Source organism: Lepisma saccharinum, chromosome 11, assembly GCF_977018435.1.
Source record: "Lepisma saccharinum chromosome 11, izLepSacc3.1, whole genome shotgun sequence".
NCBI classification, from domain to species: Eukaryota; Metazoa; Arthropoda; class Insecta; order Zygentoma; family Lepismatidae; genus Lepisma; species Lepisma saccharinum.
The window spans coordinates 65,562,415-65,588,615 of NC_139239.1; the positions used below are offsets into that span (position 1 = coordinate 65,562,415).

Below are 26,201 nucleotides of genomic sequence, written 5' to 3' on the forward strand. Positions count from 1 at the left end.
ATTACTTGAATTAAACATATATACATTACATTTCTATATCAACATGTTTGTTTATGTTTATTCGAATTCTTTTTACACCTTTCTAAAGCACAACACAACAAGGAAGCACGCTAAATCACCTGAATGCTACACGATACCACATCAAATGAATGTGGATACAAATCCGAGTCCAAGATGAACGATGCTTGAGATGGTTTGTGTAGATTACTGATATCGACCTATCATTTACTGTAGACGGTGTTTGATTCTAGCAATGATCTAATTCACTCACATTCAAACTAATATAGCACCTAGCAAGCATGTTGTGACATGCTATGCTTACTTTTAATATTATAAAAATTTGTATCAATGATTCATAGCAAACCTGTACATGTTTACATTGAAATGAAAAAAGAGGGCATGCCCAGGGAAAAGAGGACATGTGGTAACAGTGAAACAAAATATACATACTAATTTAAAGGGGTGAGGGGAGTGGGAAATTTGGTAGGAGGCTGAATTTAGCCTTAACTGACATGTTCCCCTCATGATGAAGTCTGTTTTAAGGTTGATTAATCTGTTAGTCTCTCCACTTAGCCCTGGAAGGACTCCCTTGTTAGTATTATAGGCTAGTTAAAGTTTTCTCATTTGACTCTAATGGAGACATTTCAGTTGTTCAGATTACAGTTCCATAGCTGATTAGCCTATTAGACTTATACTTTTTCCCGTGAATCTGAGGAGCAAGGCTGCATAGTGTGTGGGCGGAGCAAAGCAGTAGGTGCTTCTGCTAACATCCCAGATAGCATGTAAGTTAACTGCAAGTTAAATCTACATTCGATTTAACTTTCAGTTAACTTACGTGCTATCTGGGATCTGATAGCTGCATATCTATTTTCCTCTTCATGCACTCACTGCCACTCTCACGTGTTCATTGGTCGGGTCCACTCAAGTCACTACTTGCGCAGACATTTTTTTTTATTCGCTTGCTCCAGAGATTCCCGAGATATACATATAGTGGACATCCGGTAATGTTTTCTGGAGTGTATGTATTAACTATTTAAAAAAATGTCAAAGAAATTTGCTTTTGGGCTACGATAATGTTTTAACAATATAATTGCTGTTTAATCAGAGGGAAATTGGCCAATGAGCCTTGAGCTTAATTACTCGGTTACAAATCATGTTTGTATGTACATGTAGGGTCAGAAGTCAACGTTCCGTGGTCCAAAATTCTAGTCACAGCATATCTCTTTACCTCACTATACACACGAATTCTATGTCTTTACTTGGCCGAAATATATTTGCGTGAAAGCTTTCCGCGCATATCTAATCCATTTTCACTTCAAATATTCGTTTGTTAATTACAACGATCGACAGTTGAAATAATTGAAGCACTGTCTTCTTTACCATTCTTTACAAAACCGAGGTCATAAAACGCAAGTAATAATTTTTACTGAAACAAAGTATCTAAAATTATAATTTTTATTTACGGCATATCTTGCTTGCTCGAATATCTCACAACTAGGAAACACATCGATCTTTTTTTTTCTTTAATTATTTTGGGGTCAGATCAACATGCTTGAACTCATAGGTGACAACTGTATTTGGGAATTTGACGCAACGTAATTTTAGTACAGGAATTGTTAGTTCTAGTTATTGTAATATGGCTAGCAATGAATAACTTTAAACAGGTAACATGCAATGGTAATAACGACATTCAGTTGATCAGCACAGTTGCTTGGTAACCTGTCGCGCACGTGAGTTTTCATTTGTCCAAGCAGACGATATTCCGTAGTAAAGTAAATTAAAGGGAATAGGCTACTGCCATTTCGACGAGATCCACTACGCAAGTCGAGTGGAGTGTCGTGTGACAGTTCGGTATTTGATCCATTCAGAAGTACATAGGGAAAAAGATAAATCGAAACGTACTTTATTGTTATACATGATTTTCTGTGCCAAAAGGAGTAGGTTCTATACGGACTTTTGCGTTTATCGAACATTATTGATCAGAATAGACTTCGCATTCGCGCAGGGTAGTGCATCAGTTTTAGTAGTGGAGTAAATATTGTAGTTTGCAGTATGGCTGCACCAGCAGCTTGTACTAGATTTAGTGATAATTACGAGCTCAAGGAGGAACTAGGAAAGTAAGTACCTTTCAAATTTATATACTTCATTTTTTATAGAACCTTCGTTCGTGAATGTGGTTATCTTGGTCGTAAAAGAAGGAATGATTGCTTGTGCAGACGACACTACGCGTCTTGCTTGCTAGCCTCCAGTTTTTGTAGGAACCTCCAGTTTCAGTTGCGTTTGGTTAAGGATTCCTGAGCATTATTCCCAAAAAACGAAAGGGGTATACTTGGAAAACCTGCGTATATCCTCGATGGCCATATCTGATATTGCGAGATAGATCCTTAGCTGACCAACGCTAGTTGTGCATGGCACGTCATACCGTAGTGGGCATTCGATTTTACTACTGCGAATATTTCTTTCTGTGAATCCAAAAGTTAAATCGAACTACAAAGAATATTACGTAAGGATATTTCACTCGCATCACAAAAAAGCCTTTCGTTAATAAGGATCATCTTATTTCAACAAATGGATATATTTAAAACGTCAGATTTCAATCAATAACGCAAGAAAACAGAGCTGTGTTCTATCGTTTCTTCAGTGCCGCGTTTTTTGAAAACTCCGTTTTAGGTTTTACAAATCTGTTTCGTTGATTTATTTTAGGTACAATCACACATGAATGGGTATAGTCATTAATGCTAATGGTGCTGAATTATTTGTACAGTTAGTACAAAACTGTCACTCAAATGGGGGAAAAAATGATAAACCATGTCCTAGCATTGTGGAGATTTATGAGTTACTGTATCTAGTGCAATTAAAAAAAAATACTGCTACATAAATAGTTTTTATCAGTATATCCTGACAGTTGCACATTTTTTGGCGCAATTGTGAATCTTCCCAGAACAGCAGTGCTATTAGAATTAGAAATTCTTTATTCATGGGCGAAGTTCAGCCTGTGGCTGCTCTACCCACTTACAAAGTAGCAATATAATGAGAACTGCTAGAGAAATTATATTCATTTGCTGCAGGCAATATACAGCGTGATTTCTTTATAGCATGCCACCAGGTACCATGGTATCAATGTAATATAACAGCAAGATATATTGAGAATTCTCTACCTGTTTTTTGAGACTACAAAGCATTATATATCATGACATAGTAATTAATTTGTTAATGACAGGATTAAATTTTACATCTTGTTCCCGTAATGTAATGTAATGTTGGGGCATTGGGACAAACCCACACGCATGCCATGTGGGTGCACTGGATACAGCTAAGTTTTATTTTATTCTGTGCAGTTATTAAAAATGCTGACATAACTTTCATAATATTTGCATGTGGAAGGAATTGTCTGTTGCCATAAGTATTGATCTTGCTGATGGGTTATGAAGGTGTACCAACCATTTCATGCTGTGTAATTTGTTAACAAAGTACACATTAAAAAGCTACTACATTCTCACTTACTATCAGCTTATTTAAATGATCTTACCATGTTTTGGTACAAGTAGTGTTGCAAAGCAAGTCTATTAATGATAAAGTAGTTCTTGATTTTTCCAGCAATTACAGATTTTATATCATTTTACAAAGATTCAATGTAAAATGGGAACATAAAGTTCCATGCAAGTCCTCTTGTAAGGGCACGTGCCGGTTCTGATGTGACAGTGCATGTACACTAAAAGTTTCATAAGGTTGCCTTAATAAATGTGAAATTAATTAAAAATTTTTAAAATGCCTAATAACTGTTTCAAGCAGCAATGGCTATTTTTTTTTTATGGTTAGTTGCATCATTCTGTGTTTCATTAATTTGTATTAGTAATATACCTCGGGTCCAGTGACCAAGTTTACTTCCATGAAATTTATGTTGAATTTTTTTAGTTCATAGATTTCTGTTTTATGTATCTTAAAATTTGTTCCAAGATGTGGAAACCACAAATAACCAAAAGTTCGGAAATGTGTTCTGTGCAACGGAAATCTCTTGTATCCAAGATTACTTTCACCATTTTTCATTATGTAAAAACCAGTTGTATGCACACTCAAGAAGTAAAAGAACATTTACAAATGTGAATGGCACTAAACCTAACACTCCTAACAAGAAAGTAAACTTACTGACACTTAAATCACTTTCAACCAAACATTAAATTACATTCATGTTCTATGAACACAGCCACATACATGTTGAAGGAGAATTCATGTTTCAGGAACATCTCTATGACCAGCATTCATCCAGTTCATCACATCCTACAGCACTCTCACTGTATTTGTATTAACCCCTTTACCGCGGCAGCCTTGAAGAGAAGTTCGACAAAAAAAAGATCGTCTACATATAGACACCACCGCAAAATAAATTCATCATAAATAATAACTATATTTAGACTCTCCGCAAAATGAAGTGAATCAAAACAATCTATATATAGACTCTGCCGCAATTTACCATTATATATTAATTTTTGGATTCATAAATTATTTTTATTTTTATATTTTTAAAATGCACATATTTTTAATTTGTACTTTTAATTATTTTCATAGGGTAAAATGTGTAATAGTTTTTTTGTTTATTGAAATTTTTGTTTATTTTTTCAATAACAAAGAAAATACACGTAATTACAAAATTAATATTAGTGAATTTTTTAATATTTTGATTACAATAATGCCACAAAAACTTTTGTTGCTATAGATTCAGTATATACCTAACTTACAATAAGAAAAACTAATAATTGCAATTGTGATCTACATTCAATATATAATGTCACTTTCAATAGTCCATCTTTTTTTCTCAGGTTCATATTTACTTTGGTAAGTTCTCCACTGTATGATACTCTTTAAAACATGGTATGATGCACAATGGCAACTCGCATACATCACAGCAATAGATACTTCTTCTAACTTTGTTTTGTAGTGTGCAATACACGCATCTTCTTTGAAGCTTCTTCTTGAGACCAGGTGCATCACCTGTAAGAATTTCGACTGGGAAATGTATTCCTGTAAGCCTTGTGGGACATGTTCCTAAGTTGAGGGGACCTGTTGGTTTTCTAATCCAGTACACATCTTTTCCATACGCACTGATGAGCTGCTCAACGAGATCCATTTTGAAATCAAGAAATTTCTTTCCACCTCCATTGCGCCTGTAAATGATGTGGCTGTTGAGAAGAGTTATCTCAAGCAATCTGAAAAATATCTTCTTGTAGTATTTCTTAACTCCTTTTCTTGTATGCAAGGAAGCAGATGTAATTTGGTCCATTAGATCTATTCCTCCCATGTGACACCTTTTATACTGTACACACACTGTGGGTTTGCTAATGGGTTTTCCTGCAACCTGGACTTCTTCCTTCGTGTCATCATAAATTGTGCTCAGCATATGTACATATTTCGTGTCTCTCCACTTCATGTGCATGAGCTTACTCTTGAACCTAACAATAGTTTCGCCTTTTTTCAACACTTTGTCATTTACTTCCTTGCAAAGGTTCTTCCTCGTGAAACGCACTGTTCCTATGGCATCTGTTTTGTTAGTGACAAGAATCTCATAAAGCTCAGGAGAGGCATAGAAATTGTCTATTCCAAGAGTGTATCCCTTATTCAATAATGGTTCAATAAGACTCAAAACTATCTTCGTTGGCTTGGTGAATCCTTTGCTAATTTCTTCAGATATTCCTAGAATATTACAGGGATAAGTCGTTTTTTTACCCGTGTAAACTAGAAGATTCCAAACATAGCCAGTTTCTGCTTCTGCTAATATGTAACATTCAATGCCAAACCTGGCTCTCTTGAGAGGGATGCATCTTTTCCACCTGAGTCTTCCTTTCCACAAGAGCAACGATTCATCAATACTTATATTTTTAGCTGGAATGTAATGGGATTTGAACTTTCCGAGAAGAAAGTCTAGCACATCTCGAAATTTTATGGTTGGCACATCTTGTTCTACTTTATCAGACAAGTGCAAATATTTCATAAGTAAGCTGAACCTGTCCCTACTAATGCACTTGGAGAAGAAAGGAGTGGATATCAGAGGATTGGTAGAGTGGTAAGATTCAATTGTCGGCTTTCTGACAATCCCTTGCAGAATAATGATAGCTAGGAAGACGTACATCTCACCAACACTTGTGTCCTTCCATAAAAGGTCTCTGCTTTTCCGTCTCATTTTACCTGATCTTCTTTTGTCATCTCCTACTTTACTAGCATATTTATTTGTTTCGCTCACAATATATTCTATCAGAACTTTATCAAAAAAAGACTGAAATATATCCAATGGACTTTGTGGATTGGAAAGCACTAACTTCACACCACTGTCACCTGTGAATGGGAAAGGGTCTCTGCTTACCATTGAAGATTCAGTCCACGTATCAGATGCAGTTTCATCTTCCAACTCACTGCCGCTAGTTTCACCATCTTCTTCTTCAATTCCTGTCCTATCGTTTTGAGCATCTTCATCACTTGAAACAATATCTTCACTGCAAGTACCTTCACTTTCAACATCAGAGATTTCATCCAGAAAATCATCATCTAAGTCATGCTCCAGTAGATGCTGAATATCTGTACGTCTGAGGTTTCTCCCCGCCATTGCAAAAATTCTGTGTGCAATACAAAAAATAAATATTTACCATTGCACAATGCACACCACTAGCTAACGAAACTTCCTCTTGGGAAGCAGCTCTCGAACTAAAAGAAAAGCCACCTAACATAAAGCAGTATACGATAATCAATAGAGTCCATATAGTAACAATGGTAAACACACAATACAAAGTTGTTTTTTTTTCGGTACCAACAATGCATAAAAATGGACTGTTTGCTTCCAAACATCTTGCACAGACCTGTAAAAGCATTAAAATGAGGGGCCTATAAATATGACTTGCCGTAATACAACAGCCGTTAATTTTCAAACACCGTCTATATATAGTCGCGCCGTAAAATAGTCCCGCTTTTTGAGAGTCTATATATAGTTCCGCCGCGGTTAAGGGGTTAAATATCACTGTACGCACATTCTTGAGGCCTAAAAAAGAAAGAAAGTTGAACAGGAACACTGGAGTCATGCATACCCATAAAATTCTCCTCCCTCACCACCAGCAGAATTTATGCCATAGCAAGGTTACTAATGACAGATTAGTGCTGCCACCTATCAGCAACAAATACTCATGATAATCCTTTTATAATATAATCTGAAAATCGGTACCACATAAAACCATTTAGTAATAATTTTCTACAGTGCAACTTTGTGAGCTAAAATCAACAGAAAACATTCATCTGAAACAAAATTTTAATAAACCATGCAAAATTTTCCATTCTTGCTTGGGTACGGAGGTTCACCAGCACCATGTGCCACTAGTGAATTTTTTGGTAAAAATTTACTGTCCTTCGGACACCTCTAATTTTTTCGTTTCGTCAATTTTTGACGTTCGTACTTACGCATCTGCTTCGCTGAACATTCCTGAAGGTGTATCAACGTTTTTTGATGAAATTTGAACTATGTTTCCTAACCTAACCATGTGCCAATGGTTCGCAATTATTTCCAATTTCTAGATCCTGATACTAACACGACACCAAATTTTAACTGTTTCCTAACCTAACAGAACCAACCTATCCACATGCCAATGGTTCGTGGGGCTAGCTATTCTCTGTCGGAGAATTAATTTTCAACGAACAACATGAATTTCAGCTATGAAACATTCCCACATCACACAAAACACCTTCCCGATGTTCGACAATGCTACAGGAACTTATTACGGTAAGTAGTTTCTTCTGTAAAAATAAATAAATGTGTCCGAAGGATAGTAAACAAGTACCAATTTTTTTAACCCTGCATTAGGTGCATAATTTTCTGTAACTCAACCCTTTAACTGTTTAAGGTATGGAATACACCTTGAATTATGCTATACATATATGCTGAATATTCTTTCGTCTGTAATTTTGTGCTGCGGTTTCGAAGTGACGTAATATAATACAGTTAAGGTCAGTTGGACAACCCCCCACGTGCCTAAAAATGTAACAACCGAAGCTGTATCATGTTAACTTTCATCACTAACTAATAGCTACATAAGTGTCCTCCACTTCCTTATAACATCGGAATCAATTGTGTTCTGTCTTTCGATGCTTTGATGTTTTTCTTGTTATGTATTTAGGTATGTGGGGGACAAGTGTTCCCCAAGTACATGACTGATGTTAACTTTATAATATTACATGGCTTAAGAGTACAACGGAACTTCCAGCTAAGCTTAGAAGAAAGACAATGAAAGATCGTTTGGCTACACAAAAGCACTGATGTGCAGTAAACTCAGTTTTGCAATATCTCAATGAATATCGATGAGTGGCACTGGTATCCCACATGCGCAATGGAGGGTTGATGAAGAAAGTTATGGAAGTTTGCCTTAATCTATAGCTACACTTAATGTAGTCCTGTGGTCCCTTCTGTTCTCCCCTTTCAAGGGAGTCACTTCTGCTGTTAACACACTACTGTCAGTGTCTGGACTATTTGGAAGCAGCCAGATAAAGCTCCTTTTGGTCTGCTCATCATTCATCACTGTTGTTCGGATTGATTTCTTGAGTCAGGGAAATTTAAAAGAAGAAACCAAGTTGAGGCTTCAGACAAAAACAGAGTTTGTTGGAATTTGGTTCTTTGCAAGGAATTATCACACAGTGTGGCTGTCCTTGTCATGCAACAGAACCAATGGCCAGATGCCTGCAAGTCATCAATACAGTTTCCTCTTTTCTGTATATCACAGTGAAGGTATTGGTATTATCTTCATCAGACATGTGTGGTCATAAGACAATCTTATAGTAACCTGTGGCTGAATAGAGTTATTAGGAGGATGCATGGAAGATAGTTCATATCTTGGTTCATCATCCATGGAAGATAGTTCATATCTTGGTTCATCATCCACTGAACCCTGGTTTGAGAAACTTCTCATACCATTCAGACATGCAGGTTTGTGATTAAATCCTGGTCTTTCTACCCCTCCCATGCTAGCAATTTCTACTTCGAGCACTGACCATTGTTAATATCCACCATTCAGACACACCACCACCTGACAGATTGCCATTGAGGTATATGGGTGTAAATCATATGCCTCATTTATGAATAAACAATACAGAACATCATTTTACTTATGTTGCAGATGTTAAGATGATGATATACAGTTTCACATATTGTGCACATTTATTTCAGTTCTTCCTAAATTTCTTTCGAGCGTTGGAAAATAAGCTCTTGAGTTATGTATTTCTTCTCATGTTGCAGTTCCAATCAGATTGTAAAGTTGATTATTAAGCTGTATAGAGTTTGTTAAAAGTATGGCCGGTGGTTGTTTTGTCTCACGGTGTTTATTTTAATGGAGAATGATAATGGTCTGTCTTAAACTTAGTTTTCACTAATCATTGTTTTGGCACTTTTCGTGTAGACTGGTTCTTCTGAAACCTTTTTATTTTGTTTCACTTACTTTGTGCAGTTATGTTAAGTAATGTCTTCCTAGTGTATTTAAGAAAGTAATAGTCCTGTAAGGTTCATTTTTTTGGTTCCCCTTGGTGTGGTTCATTATTTTGATTCCAGTGGTGCAACAGCCCATAAGGGCCACTGCTTACTTACCAACTGGCTGGCCTCTCTCACATGCCTCAGCAGAGGTGGGCAATCATCGAACCAGTTACGGGGTGATGTGTGATCAGCACAACAAACCCCGTGTCGTTGTTGCAGCTTTCCGTGACCAGGTTACGTTACTCATTTGTAGCTCCCCAATTTCCTCACAATGGTGGGTGGCTACCGGTTCTATACACTAGCTGAATTCCCAGGAGAAAAGTTATTACGCTTCCCCCCAGGAGACTCGATGAGCACATGTCCTGTAGTCTGAGCCCAGGGCTTGCTGCCTTACAGACACCACAGTTCGGGGCACTTCCATAGGGTCTCGTGTAAAATTCCAGCCACCAGCCTCCTAGCACCTTTGTCCAGACTTTCTAACAAAGGTTGTAATGAGATCTTGGAGCGCCAAGGATGGTCTGCACATTGAATGCATTTCTGTTGTTAGCAGGCTTCTACATCAGCCGGGGCTATTTCTTTGCATATAGTTCGTCAATTCTCATCACAATACTGGATCAACATCAGATTTTTTGATTCTATCTTTCATACCAGAGAGCGTGGTATTAACCATTAGATGAAAATATTCACCATCGAAACTTGTAGTTATGGTTAATTATGAGCATTGTTTCATGAGAAGATATATTGGGAAGTTATTGGATTTGAATTGTTTGGTATTTGTTGCCAGCAATCTGCCGATTTTCACAGTGACCCAATTTATGATATCTTTGGTGCTAATTTATCATCTGAAGTACACCTTGACAAACTATCTCACCTTTTTTTTGTGAGTTTTAAACTCTCTCATTAATTTTGGCTTTTTAGTTAAGAATAATAATTTTGAACTGCATTTCAGGGTGATACGTTGTATGTATTAAGGCCTAAAAGAATACCCTTTATTTAATTTGTTCCGGGAAATGCAATTTAATTTGTTCTTGGTAAAGTACTTGGTTGAATATTCTCAAGTTATGTTCTCTGCTTCTGCATTCAGCAGACATTAAATGATTACCTCAATAACTCAGTTTAACTTCCCACTCATCGGCAATTGTAAAACCCGTGGACTTGTCATCTGTCATGCGAAATGATAGAGGGGAAAATCAATAGTGGTCACATGGACCATTCCACCTTTAGCAAACAAAAGATGACAGGGAATTGTTTGTCTTGAATATAGTCAAAATGAAAGTGCTCTTAGGGGATACCTTCCTCCAGTTCTTTTGTAACATGTATCCAAATTCTTGGTCTCATACATTCACTCAACTAGGTGCTGTTGTCATAAAACATTATTTGAAAAATCTTTGTTTTGAACATAATTTGCCTAATATCCTCGCTTCATAGTGGACCTGTGTTAACACAGAATGCCTAAAAACCATGGTTCCTGAGCCAAGAGTGAATTCTGGAGAAGCCAGTGGTGAATAAACATGGAGCAGTATGGTATTTGAAAGATTTCCAGTGGGGTGAAATTCCAGTAATGCCTTTGAAGCATTGGGATACATATAAACTCCCAATAAATTAACATCCCTCAATCAAATATCACCCTGTTGTGGAAGGTGGATAACCTTTGATGATTTAACACATGAAAGAGGGTTACATTTCCTTGTGTGTCAAGGGGAAGGTGATAGCTCAGGATGACATAAAATATTGAACATATCTGGTAACCCTAGTTTCAGACGTCTCAGGGGAAGGTAATCGCCTAATTATGCATGTTATGAAGGGATAATTACTTTTTTTAGACCTCTTTTGGGGGATGCACAGTGCATACCTCTGCGCATGTAAGGCATTTAAGTGCAGCTGTCCTTACACTTACTTTCAATAGTTGTTCATCCTCTTTATTAGGAATCTGATTTTAAGGTGCAGCACCATTCCAAAAATAAAGCTGTTTTCACACCGATCGTTTGAGATATATATTTTAGGACATGAAATCAAGTAAAATGAACACACTTCTTTGTTGCACCTTTTCGTGAGATTTACCCCTCTTTGATGCTTCAGCACCTTTTTCCTTCCTTTCATGTTTTGTTAAAAAATTGGACAGAAAAATGATTTTTCACTCTTCTTAAGCAACTATATAAAATCCTATAGTCTCATTTTGTAGAGCAGAACGAGAGCTATGAAATGGTATAATATAATCATTGCAGCCGCAATAGTTCCCAAGATAATGTGGCAAAACTCGCGAGAGAAAAAACAAACTTCAACAAAACATATTCGGCAGAACCACAGGTCCTTATGCGGTCCTCGCGCATTATATACAGAAGGCGCAGAGAGCATGGAATACAGGCATTTTATCAGTAGCTTCTTTGCACATTTTTAAAAATATTTTCAGAACCTTTTTTCCCCTTTCCCGATCATAATTTTGCACCTTAAAATCCTTTCCCTTCTCGTTACGTATCACCATTTTCCTATCTACAAATATGGAACTAAAACTCCACACAGCTAGACAAGATTATGATTTTTTCCTCAGAATTGAATATCATACTGCATCCCGTGCAGATTTTTTAGAATCTTCGAAGTTTAGTTAATGCTACGTTAGGCTAAAAAGAAGCAAGAACGCTCATAGTTGATTCTAAATGCTTTCAACACTGCACACAACTAATTTTTCCAAATCTCTCACGTCCTGTATTTGTTACTTGTTTCTGTATTGAATGCAGGGATTATCCAATCAGAATTAACCTTCAATGGCGGAGGTTCTTGACTATGGGGAGGCGAGGTTGACTTGAATGCTTTATATGAAGCTCATGCCTTTTATGGGAACGAGCTAGTGTGCTCAAACTAGCAATGGAAAATTCAGTTGTGTGAAAAGCAGAGGTGTTCATTTTAAATCAATCTCCCTCAGCCTCGCGACCCGCCCTTGTCCTCCGGATGGTGAACACATGGTGAAAAGGACCTAACTGCCATTCTGTGAAGCTACTTTGGACGTTCAAGGTGCTTTGGAAGCTACGCATTTGCCGTTGATATTTCGAATTTCCAATGCACTCACCTGATTTATGAAATTGTAACTTATTTTTATGACGAAGAGGCGGATGATAACTTCTGTCTAACGTATTCTCAGTGAAAAACGAGCCTATGGTGAGCAATATATTGTCAGTCATGCGATCAGTCGGTTGCTCTTCAAAATATGGCACTCCTGGGAGCCATGCGAGATAAATAGCTTGATTGAACGGAAGAGTATTCATCATATCGTAGATTACTTTGAGGGTACGGGCCTTTGTTTCAATTCGTATTTTCTGATACATGGTCGCGTCACACGTCATTGGCTATTGATGTAAAGAGTCCAGGCTGTTGGTTTTGTAAACGGACTAAAGTCAGCGTTCCAACTTAGGAGAACGTATTGTCCACCGATTCCGAAATTCAGTTTGTTAAAAGTCTACTATATGCACTGACGCTAATCGAGACTGGACCTACAGTTTGAAGTGGGATCCGAACCACTGCTGAATGTGCCTCCATCGGGTATCGAACATAGGGCCTCTTTGTTGGTTGATTAATTTTTATAAGTACGTATTATGGGCTTGCAGGCCTACCACCTCTGTTTTTTAGATTTTTAAACTGTTTGAAAAGAAATTACATTGTTTCCTAGTATGTTTCCAATATTTCTTTATTACCTTTGTTCATGAAAATATATATGTAATGTAATTAGGAGGTAAAATGCACTTGGTGGCCATAGCAGGCACCATCTTGGAATGTCTCTTTCGAGACACTTATGCCAGAGTCAATGTACAATTGGTTGGTAATTATTGTAATAATTATATTTAATAAACAACTGCACTTCTGCAAACTAAAATGCATAAATAAAAAAATATTATTGACTTTGTGAGTTTTAGTGAATGATAAAATATATGTGACGATCATGCAATAATTGGTTATTATTTTTTATTAATGATATTAATTTTTGTAATTATTATAATTTATAAATAACTGCACATATACAGGGTGACTGGTAATTAGATGTATTCCCTGAAAGGGGTTAAAGTAGAGACAATTTGCAATCAATTTGACCAAAAGTCGCAAGGCGTCAAATCGATCGGGGGATCGAGCTGGGCAGTCATCATGCTGATAAATCATGTCACGTTTTGTAGCTAGAGGCACATCCTCGAACAGCATTGCCATCCCGTTCCTCAAAAAATGTTCATAAGTGATGCCATTTAAGATTTGGGGCAGGAAAAATGGCTCGATCAAATGATGGTTGATGACGCCCATCCATACTTCTGCCTGGCCGTGCGACAGTGGCTGGATGAAAATTACCCAAAGAAATGGATTGGCCGAGGCGGTCCGTTTCCCTGGCCGACTCGATCCCCCGATTAGCCGCTTTGCGACTTCTACATTTGGAGCCACATGACAAGACACCGGTAAACTCGCAAGAAGAGCTCAGGGAGAGGATCTTAACAGCTGGTCAACACATCAAGGAAACCATCACATCACGAGTTAAGAGAACAAATGTCCGTAAAAACCTGCGTGCCTGAATTCGTAACCGAGGTGCCCACTTTGAGCAAGACTTGTAATGTTCTTTAATTTTATTGTTCATTGATTCCATTCACATGAAGATGAATGAAGTATTATTTCTTGTACACAAATGTGAATGTTAGCAACATTTGTATCTTGTTGGATAGCAGATGACACAAGGAAGTAATTTAAGTAATTTGTACGCTTCGTGTCATACCATTTTTGTTATTAATACGTTGCCAAGTAAACTAAGAGTTCATTTTTTTATCATCACTTGTAAGTTTAGACCCACCCGGTACTTACATGTGATTGTTATTTGGGAAAAACTTTTTTTTCAACGAACCACTTATTCGTTATCTATCAGAAAACGCTGAGATAAGTTCCATACAATGAGCAGTTTTTTCTCAATTCATCTTCTTATGTGGAAAATTGTCATTTTTTAAAAAAAACAATTGAAATTCGATTATTTCGAAAACTACTAATTTTCGGACGGGGTATCATATGGTCAAATTTATTGCAAATTGTCTCTACTTTAACCCCTTTCAGGGAATACATCTAATTACCAGTCACCCTGTATAATCAGCAAAGGAAGCAGTGATTCAATAATAAAATGGTTTATTGAATTTTTGTGATAGAAAAAGTGTAGGCCTGTGAGTTGCCCCCGATATGTAAGTTTCTTGTACGGCACGGGTAAGCTAGGGTTAAAACTAAACGTGTAGTCCTGATGAGCGCATCTGAACCATGAAATGAACTTAAACAATCTTTTATATGTTTGTGTCTCGATTTAAATGTTGATGTCATAAAATATGAAACCAATGTTAATATAAAAATATCCGATGTCACAACACACATGCATAAGTATACATAGTTATTATGTGAATGTGTGTGTGTATATCCTGTTTAACGGAGCTTTGATACGGAAGCTACACATGGCTCTTGGAAACCAATCCTTAGAAGTAAATGCAACCTTTCGAACTGAAGCAACATAAGCTGCAAGTGTCGTTTGGCACTTGGCCTGTACCGTTTTCTCAGGGAACTTTCAAAGGGAAGCAACAAGTGACATGTGTCACTTGGAAGCAGACCTTTTGAACCGAAGTGCGACAACGAGCTAAACATGTCACTTGCATGTTGTTCGTACTATACTGTTTTCTCAATGGCGTGCATCATGCCGCTTCGGTCTGGTTCTTGCATGCATGGTGAATGTTTTGCTTTATACTGAAGATGTCTGTGTCACTTGTCATCTGTGACTTCAGTCAATGCTCCTTCATTGGCGCGCATCATGTCGCCTCGGTCTTGTTTGTGCATGCGTGGTGGATGCTTGCTTATACACTGAAGAGACCCATGTCAATTCAATTTGACACCCCCCCCCCCACTGTCATGTGTTGCTTCGGTCTGAATGTTCTCTATACTTAACAAGATTGTTAGGTACTTCATCAGAGATTAAGATTCCATTTAACCTGTAAATCGCAGAGAACAAATTGCAAGTACTATTGATGGGAAAAGGCCGACTTTTTGATAGAAGGTTCCTTTTTTAAATGAATGACTTCTGGAGTGGAATAAAGTAATGCTGTTGCCTTGTAATAAGAAGGGGTCTGAGGTTCAATCCTCGGTGAAGGCAGTGTGTTTCGGATCTCATAATTGCAGATGCCTTGCTTGATATATTAATATTAATTGCATATTAATTTTCATATAAACTTTAAAGATCAGAAATTCATTTATGACTGAAATTGTTGGGATCAGAGCATAGACTTGTAAGAAATGAATTTACTGGGTTGCGGTCTCACAAAGGTTGAGAACCACTACAACAAGCAGGCAAAATACATCACTAGTTGCTCCGTGACCAGGTTTAGTGGCCATTTAACCAAATTATACATGATGTACTGGGAAGCCCAAATATATTTTACTGAACTCAAAATTTAATGTAAAGAGATTTGATACTACATTTGCAAAATTTAGAGCAGTATTTTTTTTATTGCTTCATGTATGTGTACGTATGTTCTCCATGGCCGTGGGGTCTAAGACGCTGTGCTTTGGACTCCGACTGCTGGACGGCTTGGGTTCGACTCCACCTGAGTTCTCGGCCTGTGTATAGGACCGGTGGCAACCCACCATCGTGAGGAAATTGGGGAGCTACGAGTGAGTAGCGCAACCTGATCTCGGAAACCTCCTACAATGGCTGGGGTTTTGACGTGCTGAACCCACGTCACCCCATTACTGGTTGAAGATCTCCACACCTCTAAGTAGGATTGTTGGAGGGAGACTGGCAGTCGGGAGATCGGCCTAGAACATTCAAGGGCTGTAGGTTATTATTATTATGTGTTAGTATATTCCCACCCAGCGTCGAATAACATGGGCACCTGGGGGAAACCCGGGGGGTAAAGGCGGTCAGGGGCGTGATGCTGATCACATCACCCCCACTCACGATCGGATCAAGAAAGTGTGAGGCATTACCCCCACACCCCCTATACGCCTTCATGGCGTGGTGCTATGCACAGGGGAGCACTTTACTTTTTTTTTTTAGTATAACAAATTCAATCATTGAAAATCATATCATACTATTAGGTTATATTAAAAACACGTACAAACTATTCTAGTAGCCAGCTTTCTTGAAAACACTGTTTATGTCTAGCTACGAATTTCATATTGTAAATTGTATTTTATGTTTAGAAATGAGTGTATATTTTACAGTAGGAAGATAAACTAAAACCATGGAACAGGAAAAATACTGCCACATCTCGTATTTTCATTGATTTAAGACACTTTTGTGAAAAAAACCCTGAAAAAAGCCCAACCAAAGAAAGCCGCGGAAAAAAACTCGTTTTTTTCCCTCCAAAAAGCCTGTTTTTTCCGACCACTTCCTACTCTACAATCAACATTGTGATGAACAGTGTACTATTAAAGAAAAGGAGCAAAGGGAGAAAGAATTGGGCTGATGAGGATAGACAGACTGAAAGGAATAGTATGGAAGAGAAGGATACAGAACTGAAGAAGCTGAGACAAAAACGGAATGAGAAGAGAATGATTGCTGATGGAAAAGGCATGGTGGGAGTCAACATATTACAGGTCGTGCTAGAAGGAGTGGTGGAGAAAGCAATGGAAGAAGAAACAAGAAAAGAATACGTGGCGATGAAATGCAGAAACTTATAGAGGACCGAAAGTTATTTTAATGTTTTTCAGTAAGAAACCAAAGACAAGCTTACAGTAAAGACAATATATGTTGTGCATTTCAACATCTGCAACACACTATTTTTTTAAGAGGATTGTTTTATTGCCTTACATAAATTTGCACAATAATGAAAACATTGTATTTTTGTCAATATTAAAATGCGATAGTAGTATCTGACCGCGCCAAGGACTGTTTGTGCCCTCGGGCGTTTAATATTCGCAATTCATTTGCACGTACTTATAACTAATTTGCACGGGTTTTAATTAATTTGCACGTACTTAGAATTCATTTGCAAGTACTTAGAGTACTTTACATTTATGTATTTGCATGTTTATAACTTTTTATGAATATATAATTATTTATTTTATGAAAAATATGTATATAGAAGGTAATTAGAGGTACTAAACGTTATGCATATGGTTTTATATTCATTACTGCAAAGTATGTAATGTATGAAACTATAATAATTAATGTTTATAATATTGAAAATAAGTTTTCTATGGTTTATGAAACGCTATGAACGGTGGTAATGGTACGAAAGAAGACGGTCCCGGTACTCGAACCCACGATATGTAATATTATTAATTAGTACTATGCAATAATTGCATTATATTATGAAACACGATGGTGCAACACGCTAGACAGAATACTGTCTCAGAATTTCGACTCCGCTCTGATGCCAGACAGAGAGAATGAATTAATATTCCGCGCAGGTAGAGGAGAAAGGAATTTTGGGGAAGCGCGCTCAAGGTCAAATGACGTCACAACGTCAGGACAAAGGAAGAACCTGATTGACCAATCAGAGAACGCGTCGGTAGATTTTCAGAACCGGTTTTTTCAAGGTTAACCAGTACGCAATAACAGGGGAAAGCTATGCAATACTGTAGGGCAGGGGAGGGATTCAACCAGACAACAAAGGATGTCTGGAAATGCACAGCAAGGGTCAAATCTCTGAAGCTATGCGGTTTCCGCCGCCAATTAATATTCCGCTTAGGTTTGCCTCCAAGGCACAGGACGCTTTAGCGCAGGTTTTTTTTTTATTTGTACTATGAAGAAGGGAGAGCTATTAGGGACGGGGCCTACAGTTTTCACCATTTGCTTTTATCACGGGGTAACGAACCTAGGACCCTTTGATTATTGATTTAGGTAGTAAATGTATGTTACTGTGTGCTATTTAACTTAATTTTGAGTTTATTTTTTACCAAACTTTGACTTTGTCAAACATTTTCACAGCTTATCCTTATTTTTACCAAAATAACACTATTTGTACTAATCAGGCAACATTTTTTATTAAATTTTGTATTTATTATTTTACAACTTTAAGTTAATTTTTTACCAAAATAACACTATTTGTACTATTCAAGCAACATTTTTTATTAAATTTTGGACTCACAAAGACATTTTTTCTACGTTTAACTTATTATTTTACAACTTTATATTAATTTTTTACCAAAATAACACTATTTGTACTAATCAGGCAACATTTTTTATTAAATTTTGTATTTATTATTTTACAACTTTAAGTTAATTTTTTACCAAAATAACACTATTTGTACTATTCAAGCAACATTTTTTATTAAATTTTGGACTCACAAAGACATTTTTTCTACGTTTAACTTATTATTTTACAACTTTATATTAATTTTTTACCAAAATAACACTATTTGTACTAATCAGGCAACATTTTTTATTAAATTTTGGACTCACAAAGACATTTTTTCAACTTTTAACTTATTATTTTACAACTTTAAGTTAATTTTTTACCAAAATAACACTATTTGTACTATTCAAGCAACATTTTTTATTAAATTTTGGACTCACAAAGACATTTTTTCAACTTTTAACTTATTATTTTACAACTTTATGTTAATTTTTACCAAAATAACACTATTTGTACTATTCAGGCAACATTTTTTATTAAATTTTGTATTTATTATTTACAAGTTTATGCCTATTTTTTACTCAAATAACACAATTCTATCTGTTCAGGAAAGACTTTTAGTTACATTTTCGACACACAGAGTGTGTGATCTCAATTTCTATCTGTTTATTTCACAAGTTTAGGCTTATTATTACCAAAATAATACAATTCAATCTGTTCAGGAAAGACTTTTAGTCGCATTTTCGACACACAGAGTGTGTGATCTCAACTTCTATCTGTTTATTTCACAAGTTTAGGCTTATTATTACCAAAATAATACAATTCAATCTGTTCAGGAAAGACTTTTAGTCGCATTTTCGACACACAAAGTGTGTGTTCTCAACTTCTATCTGTTTATTTCACAAGTTTATACCTATTTTTACCTAAATAACACTATTTATACTATTCAGGAAAGAGTTTTAGGTATATTTTCGACACACAAAGTGTGTGTTCTCAACTTTTATCTGTTTATTTCACAAGTTTATTCTAATATTTACTCAAATAACACGATTTGAACGTGTTTTTTTATTACATTTTGGACACACATCCACACACACACACACACACACACACACACACGCACACACAGAGAGAGAAAGAGAGAGAGAGAGAGAGAGATATTTTTTCCAAGTTTACAGGATTATTCTCTAGTTTACTCAAATAACACAATTTAATCCAGTCAAGAAGGATTTGTTATTATATTTTGGATGCACAAAGAGATGTTTTCAACTTTTTTACTGCTTTTTTGCAGGGTATGTATTAATTTTTATTTATTTTGTTATGTATCATATATACATTTACAAATTTTTAATTTAGAGTTTAGTATTTATTTAATTTTTTTTCAAAAACACTAAAGAAAAAGTACTTTTAGCTAAAATGTAAGCCACAGAATATATTATTATTATTATTATTAGGGTTTACTGATTTCCACTATGCTATTTTTGGTTCTGTATTTCTATATGTATTTATTTAGGTCAGGTTACGCCTGCTATGTAGGAAAGTTTGTTTATTTTAGAGTTTGCTGAGTATTTTGTTACTGTTATACTAGGTAAAGTTTTCTAAATATATCAGGAAGGGCTCCATCCATATACTTTTGTTTTTGCTGTTTGGAGATGATGCGATCAGCATCACTCTCCATCTGCTTTTTATTTTATGTACCCAATATTATTTTGAGGCTTAGTGAATTCTAGAGCCTATTTATGCAGGAGAGAGGGCTTGAAAATTTTGATTTCAGATAACCCACAACTATTTGTCAGAGTATTTTAAAGGATATTTTATATTTATTATGTGCTACTAGAATATCAAAGCTTGCTTAATTTTTATGTCTGTAACGCTGTTATTGTATTTCTAGCTAAGGTTTACTGGATAAAGTACACGAAATGTTTATCATTTCGACTATTTACTTTTATACAAGGCCAAATTTTTAGTGTAACGAAAATTATTGTGTGTCTATAAAGACTGAAATCCCTTTACCGATGGGTCCATAACTGGACGCTTACCAACATTGTTTCTTTTTTTAAAAAATATATATAACCATTTATCAATATATTCTCAATTCACAGGACAAGACGAAGTTCACAGACGACTGACTATATGGACCATAGGTCCACTTGCTAAACTTTTTTTCTATGCTAGAAGAATAATTTAGCCTTATAGCCTTTTTCAAGGTATTTTTGAAGTATTACTGGTTTTTTGGGTGCATCAACATTTGGGTTATTTCTATTTTTTTTATTATACGAGGCCACAATCACTATCTGAACACTGAAATTCTCTGATTGAAGCTAAAAGCTTAGGCTGTAACTAGGGACTTAGCATGTATATCGACAATTTATAGGACAACACGAACCTTACAAAGGATTATAGGTGATGTAGGCCCACACGCCAGAGCTTTGTTAACCTGCAAGAAGCATTTACAGCTAATGCTACGAGGATATAATGTTAATTTTTCATTGTTTCACAAGGAGGCTATTTTTTACACAACCAATATTTGCTTTTCAAGTAACTACATGTACCAGAAGCACACATGCCAACACTAACTAGATTTTGATTTATACTATCTCAGGTGCTAAATGTATCAAGAACACTGATTGTATATATTTTTGAGAATCCAACTATATCAGGATTTTTCTATGTAAGTATATTTTTATTGACTGGCTTATTTAACAGATCAAACAGAAAGACGGCAAAATTCACTAAATGTAGGTGATTGCATGAAAATAACTAGATCAAGGGGTGACCAACAGTGAGCTGAATGTATATATAGAGGGTTGCGCTCTATTATTCTCACCTTCGCTGGATTGGCGAAGGAACGCACTTGTGGGCGGTAGAACCTGAACGGGCTCCACCATGGCATCGGAGACTCGAAGCAGATGTTTTGGAGGATGAACCCAAGTAGGGTCATAGGGACTACGACCAATTTGGTCATTGCTTTTTATATGAGGAACCAATTTGGCCCAGTCCCAAAATTAACTTAGATTGCTTATAACTTATGAAATTTGAAGTCTGCACAAGATCCGATGACAAAATCTAAAATTGTAACAACCCTGCCAGGGACTTGAACCCTGGACAGATAGGTTAAAAGCCTAACGCTATACCAACTAAGCTATCTGGGCACAAGGTATTCTTTTTTTGAAAAGTTAGTTATGTTAAGAAATATATTGAAACACTTGAGAACACTTTTGGTCTGGTTCGACAGACAAGGAGACAACATTTCTAAATTTTTACAGACTGGGTGTATTTTTCCACTATAGAGGTCTTCACTATATGTAATTCGAAACGCTAAAGTTCAGCTAGCTTCCAAAATTGAGGTAAAGATTGTGTTTGGCGAGATTAACAAGTTACAATTATATCCAGTTACGGACAAATAAAGCTAAAACTCTTAGATTTACTGTACTAGCCAAGTTTTAGTAACATTTTCTTCACTTTAGTACAAATACCAAAGAAATAGGTATATTTTATTTATAATTTGACAAAATGTACTAGTATTTAATTTACAAAGTTAGGTAAAAAGCAGTATTTTTTAAAAATATTGTTACTGCCTTCAAATTTTATGTTATTTAGCCACTAACAACTGGTTACACTGCTTGGCATTCTTTAAATAGGAAAAGAAGAAATTATTTGTTTAGTATTTTTACTACTTTATATTTATTTAAGAAAACAATTCTACACTTTAACTTAATTTTAAACAAATTGTTACTAATTTATATATCAAAGTTATGTTATTTAGAGTGCATAAAGGCGTATAAAGTTAATATTTGTACTTATCAGTTCAACTAACAATTATATTTTACACACAAAAGATACAGTTAAATTACTTGAATCAGAGAATAATATTTTACAGTAATTGATTCATTCAGCACTAGTCAGTACTTTTATGCATCAGAAAGTTTTCTTAATTTTCTATTACGCATGCTATTTTGGGCTATTCTTAAAATGTATTTCTAGGGCAAACTGGTTTCATTTTCTGCTTATAATGCAAAGTTGACAGTTTTCGCACAATGCATTGTACATTTGTTATATTCTCTACGTACAATCCAAATATTATGCTTATTTAATGTATAACTAACTAACTCTCTACCCTTCTTAAACCCGAAGTTTCATGGCTGCAGCAACACATGCCTTTCATCTGTCCCTGTCCTGAGCAAGATCTATATACTCCTTTCCTTCCCCACCAATTTCCTTTAGGTTCATCTCTACATTATCCCTCCATCTTTGTTTTGGTCTTCCTATTGATCTTTTACCATCAGGTTTCCCAACAAGAATCCTGTATACTCTTCTTTCCTCTCCCATTCGTACCACATGATCTACACACCTAAGTCTTCTTGATTTAATCATTCTAATAATATCTGGACATGAATACAAATTATGTACTTCTAATTTATGTAACCTTCTCCACTCATTTGTCTCCTCATCTGTTTTAGCCCAAATATTTTCCTAAGGATGTTATTTTCAAATAGTCTCAATTTATGTTCCTTTTTCAATCTAAGGGACCAGGTTTATTTACTGTATTTAACTTTTATTTTTTTGTAATTAACAAAAATTAAAAGCTTATACTGCAGTTATTATATCTTTTTCTATCAGTACACGCAGACAAACACATGTGTACACACTTTTATGTAAATAGATATGCCTTTTTCAATATTTTAGTATGAAGACTGCACTTTAGCTATTTAAGCAAGGGTAGGAAAGGTAGGATTTCTGAGAATTTGTTGTAGGATTTTGTTGTCCAAGTATAGATGAGACCTGAGCTGGGAGACTGTTTTGAACCTTTTCATGATAGTTTGCATGTGAACTGTATGCAAACTGAGCACTATTGACTGTGCATGCTTCTAAGTTTTGCTGTTATTTTACATCAAGTCTCTGAGACTGTAGTCAGTTTCCCTTTTCAAGTAGTTTTTATTGATTGTGTTTGTATATGTTTTGGGGACTTAGCAGTTTTATGTTATGAGGCAGTTTGTTGTAGAATATTTTTACATGATTGTTTTGAGATATTGAGTGTCTGCTGTTTTACTTGTAATTATTTTCCTTCTTGTGTTGTGTATTTGACTATATTTTGTCCAAGTTCGTAGTATTTAGAATAATTGTTGTTGACTTGTAGATGTAGGGAGTAATAATCCTTTGCAAGATGCCCTATACTTTAGTCTGAACATTATTCTTAGTGTTCACTTTTGAAGCCTTAGTATTCTGGTAGTATTATTAATGTAGAGGTAAATTAGGCTGAAATGTAGGCATTTTTCTGATAAATTATACTCACTTAGTTGTTTCAGCAGGTAGAAGTTGCATGATGGTTTACTGCTGATGATGTTAATTTGCTCTTCTTATGTACTACGTATGATGTAGCTTACTTGAGTAATTGGAATTTTCTACTGAAAAAAGAATTGCTTGTCTATTTTTTCCTATGTTGTTGAGTTTGTCCATAAGCAAGCCATGTTTTTACTCAATCCTATGCCTTGGAAGAATCTAGATATATTGTGTTTGCAGTTTTATGTTTCTCTAAGGTTTCAGCTATGTAGTTTTTTAAACTGTGCTATGGGTGTGACTACTGATTTCTCTTTCTGGATGCCATGTTGGTTTCTGTGTATTCCTTTTGCTGTTTGAATTTGACTTAGGTTGTTTGCTTTTTTTTTCTTAGATCTTTATTTGTTTATTTGTTCAGTATTTGTTATTTTTTTTAATTTTAGTTACTTTAATTTTACATTAACTAACATATTTTACTTTAACAACAAAAATATTTACTCTAGTATAAAAACTTCTACTAACAAAAATGAACTATTATAACTTTTAATTTTAGAAAATTGTATTTTTAAAACTTTAACTTTGAAAAATTGATTTTTAATTACTTTAATTTTACATTAACTAACAAATTTTACATTAACAACAAAATAATTTGCCTAGTATAAAAACTTCTACTAACAAAAATATACTATTATAACTTTCAATTTTAGAAAATTGTATTTTTAAAACTTTAACTTTGAAAAATTGAATTTTAACACACTTTGACTTTAACAATGTACTTTGAATTTTTATATGTAAAAGAATATTAAAAAATAACAAATACTGAACAAATAAACAAATAAAGATCTAAGAAAAAAAAGCAAACAACCTAAGTCAAATTCAAACAGCAAAAGGAATACACAGAAACCAACATGGCATCCAGAAAGAGAAATCAGTAGTCACACCCATAGCACAGTTTAAAAAACTACATAGCTGAAACCTTAGAGAAACATAAAACTGCAAACACAATATATCTAGATTCTTCCAAGGCATAGGATTGAGTAAAAACATGGCTTGCTTATGGACAAACTCAACAACATAGGAAAAAATAGACAAGCAATTCTTTTTTCAGTAGAAAATTCCAATTACTCAAGTAAGCTACATCATACGTAGTACTTAAGAAGAGCAAATTAACATCATCAGCAGTAAACCATCATGCAACTTCTACCTGCTGAAACAACTAAGTGAGTATAATTTATCAGAAAAATGCCTACATTTCAGCCTAATTTACCTCTACATTAATAATACTACCAGAATACTAAGGCTTCAAAAGTGAACACTAAGAATAATGTTCAGACTAAAGTATAGGGCATCTTGCAAAGGATTATTACTCCCTACATCTACAAGTCAACAACAATTATTCTAAATACTACGAACTTGGACAAAATATAGTCAAATACACAACACAAGAAGGAAAATAATTACAAGTAAAACAGCAGACACTCAATATCTCAAAACAATCATGTAAAAATATTCTACAACAAACTGCCTCATAACATAAAACTGCTAAGTCCCCAAAACATATACAAACACAATCAATAAAAACTACTTGAAAAGGGAAACTGACTACAGTCTCAGAGACTTGATGTAAAATAACAGCAAAACTTAGAAGCATGCACAGTCAATAGTGCTCAGTTTGCATACAGTTCACATGCAAACTATCATGAAAAGGTTCAAAACAGTCTCCCAGCTCAGGTCTCATCTATACTTGGACAACAAAATCCTACAACAAATTCTCAGAAATCCTACCTTTCCTACCCTTGCTTAAATAGCTAAAGTGCAGTCTTCATACTAAAATATTGAAAAAGGCATATCTATTTACATAAAAGTGTGTACACATGTGTTTGTCTGCGTGTACTGATAGAAAAAGATATAATAACTGCAGTATAAGCTTTTAATTTTTGTTAATTACAAAAAAATAAAAGTTAAATACAGTAAATAAACCTGGTCCCTTAGATTGAAAAAGGAACATAAATTGAGACTATTTGAAAATAACATCCTTAGGAAAATATTTGGGCCTAAAACAGATGAGGAGACAAATGAGTGGAGAAGGTTACATAAATTAGAAGTACATAATTTGTATTCATGTCCAGATATTATTAGAATGATTAAATCAAGAAGACTTAGGTGTGTAGATCATGTGGTACGAATGGGAGAGGAAAGAAGAGTATACAGGATTCTTGTTGGGAAACCTGATGGTAAAAGATCAATAGGAAGACCAAAACAAAGATGGAGGGATAATGTAGAGATGAACCTAAAGGAAATTGGTGGGGAAGGAAAGGAGTATATAGATCTTGCTCAGGACAGGGACAGATGAAAGGCAT

General features: G+C 35.3%; 1 protein-coding gene across 14 annotated transcripts in view; it reads left to right on the forward strand.

Annotated features, from left to right (window-relative positions):
• Positions 1 to 1,785: 1,785 nt before the first annotated feature.
• Positions 1,786 to 26,201, forward strand: part of CaMKII (Calcium/calmodulin-dependent protein kinase II) — a 394,054-nt gene continuing 369,638 nt past the window's right edge. For 8 of the 14 annotated variants that reach the window (XM_083131303.1, XM_083131302.1, XM_083131305.1 and 5 more), the window contains exon 1: positions 1,787 to 2,117. In XM_083131303.1, coding sequence (XP_082987429.1) covers positions 2,053 to 2,117 — 65 coding nt within the window. In that variant the 5' untranslated portion in view covers positions 1,787 to 2,052. Of the gene's footprint in view, positions 2,118 to 26,201 lie in introns of all 14 variants that reach the window. The other 6 variants (XM_083131299.1, XM_083131300.1, XM_083131301.1 and 3 more) reach the window with 2 other exon arrangements.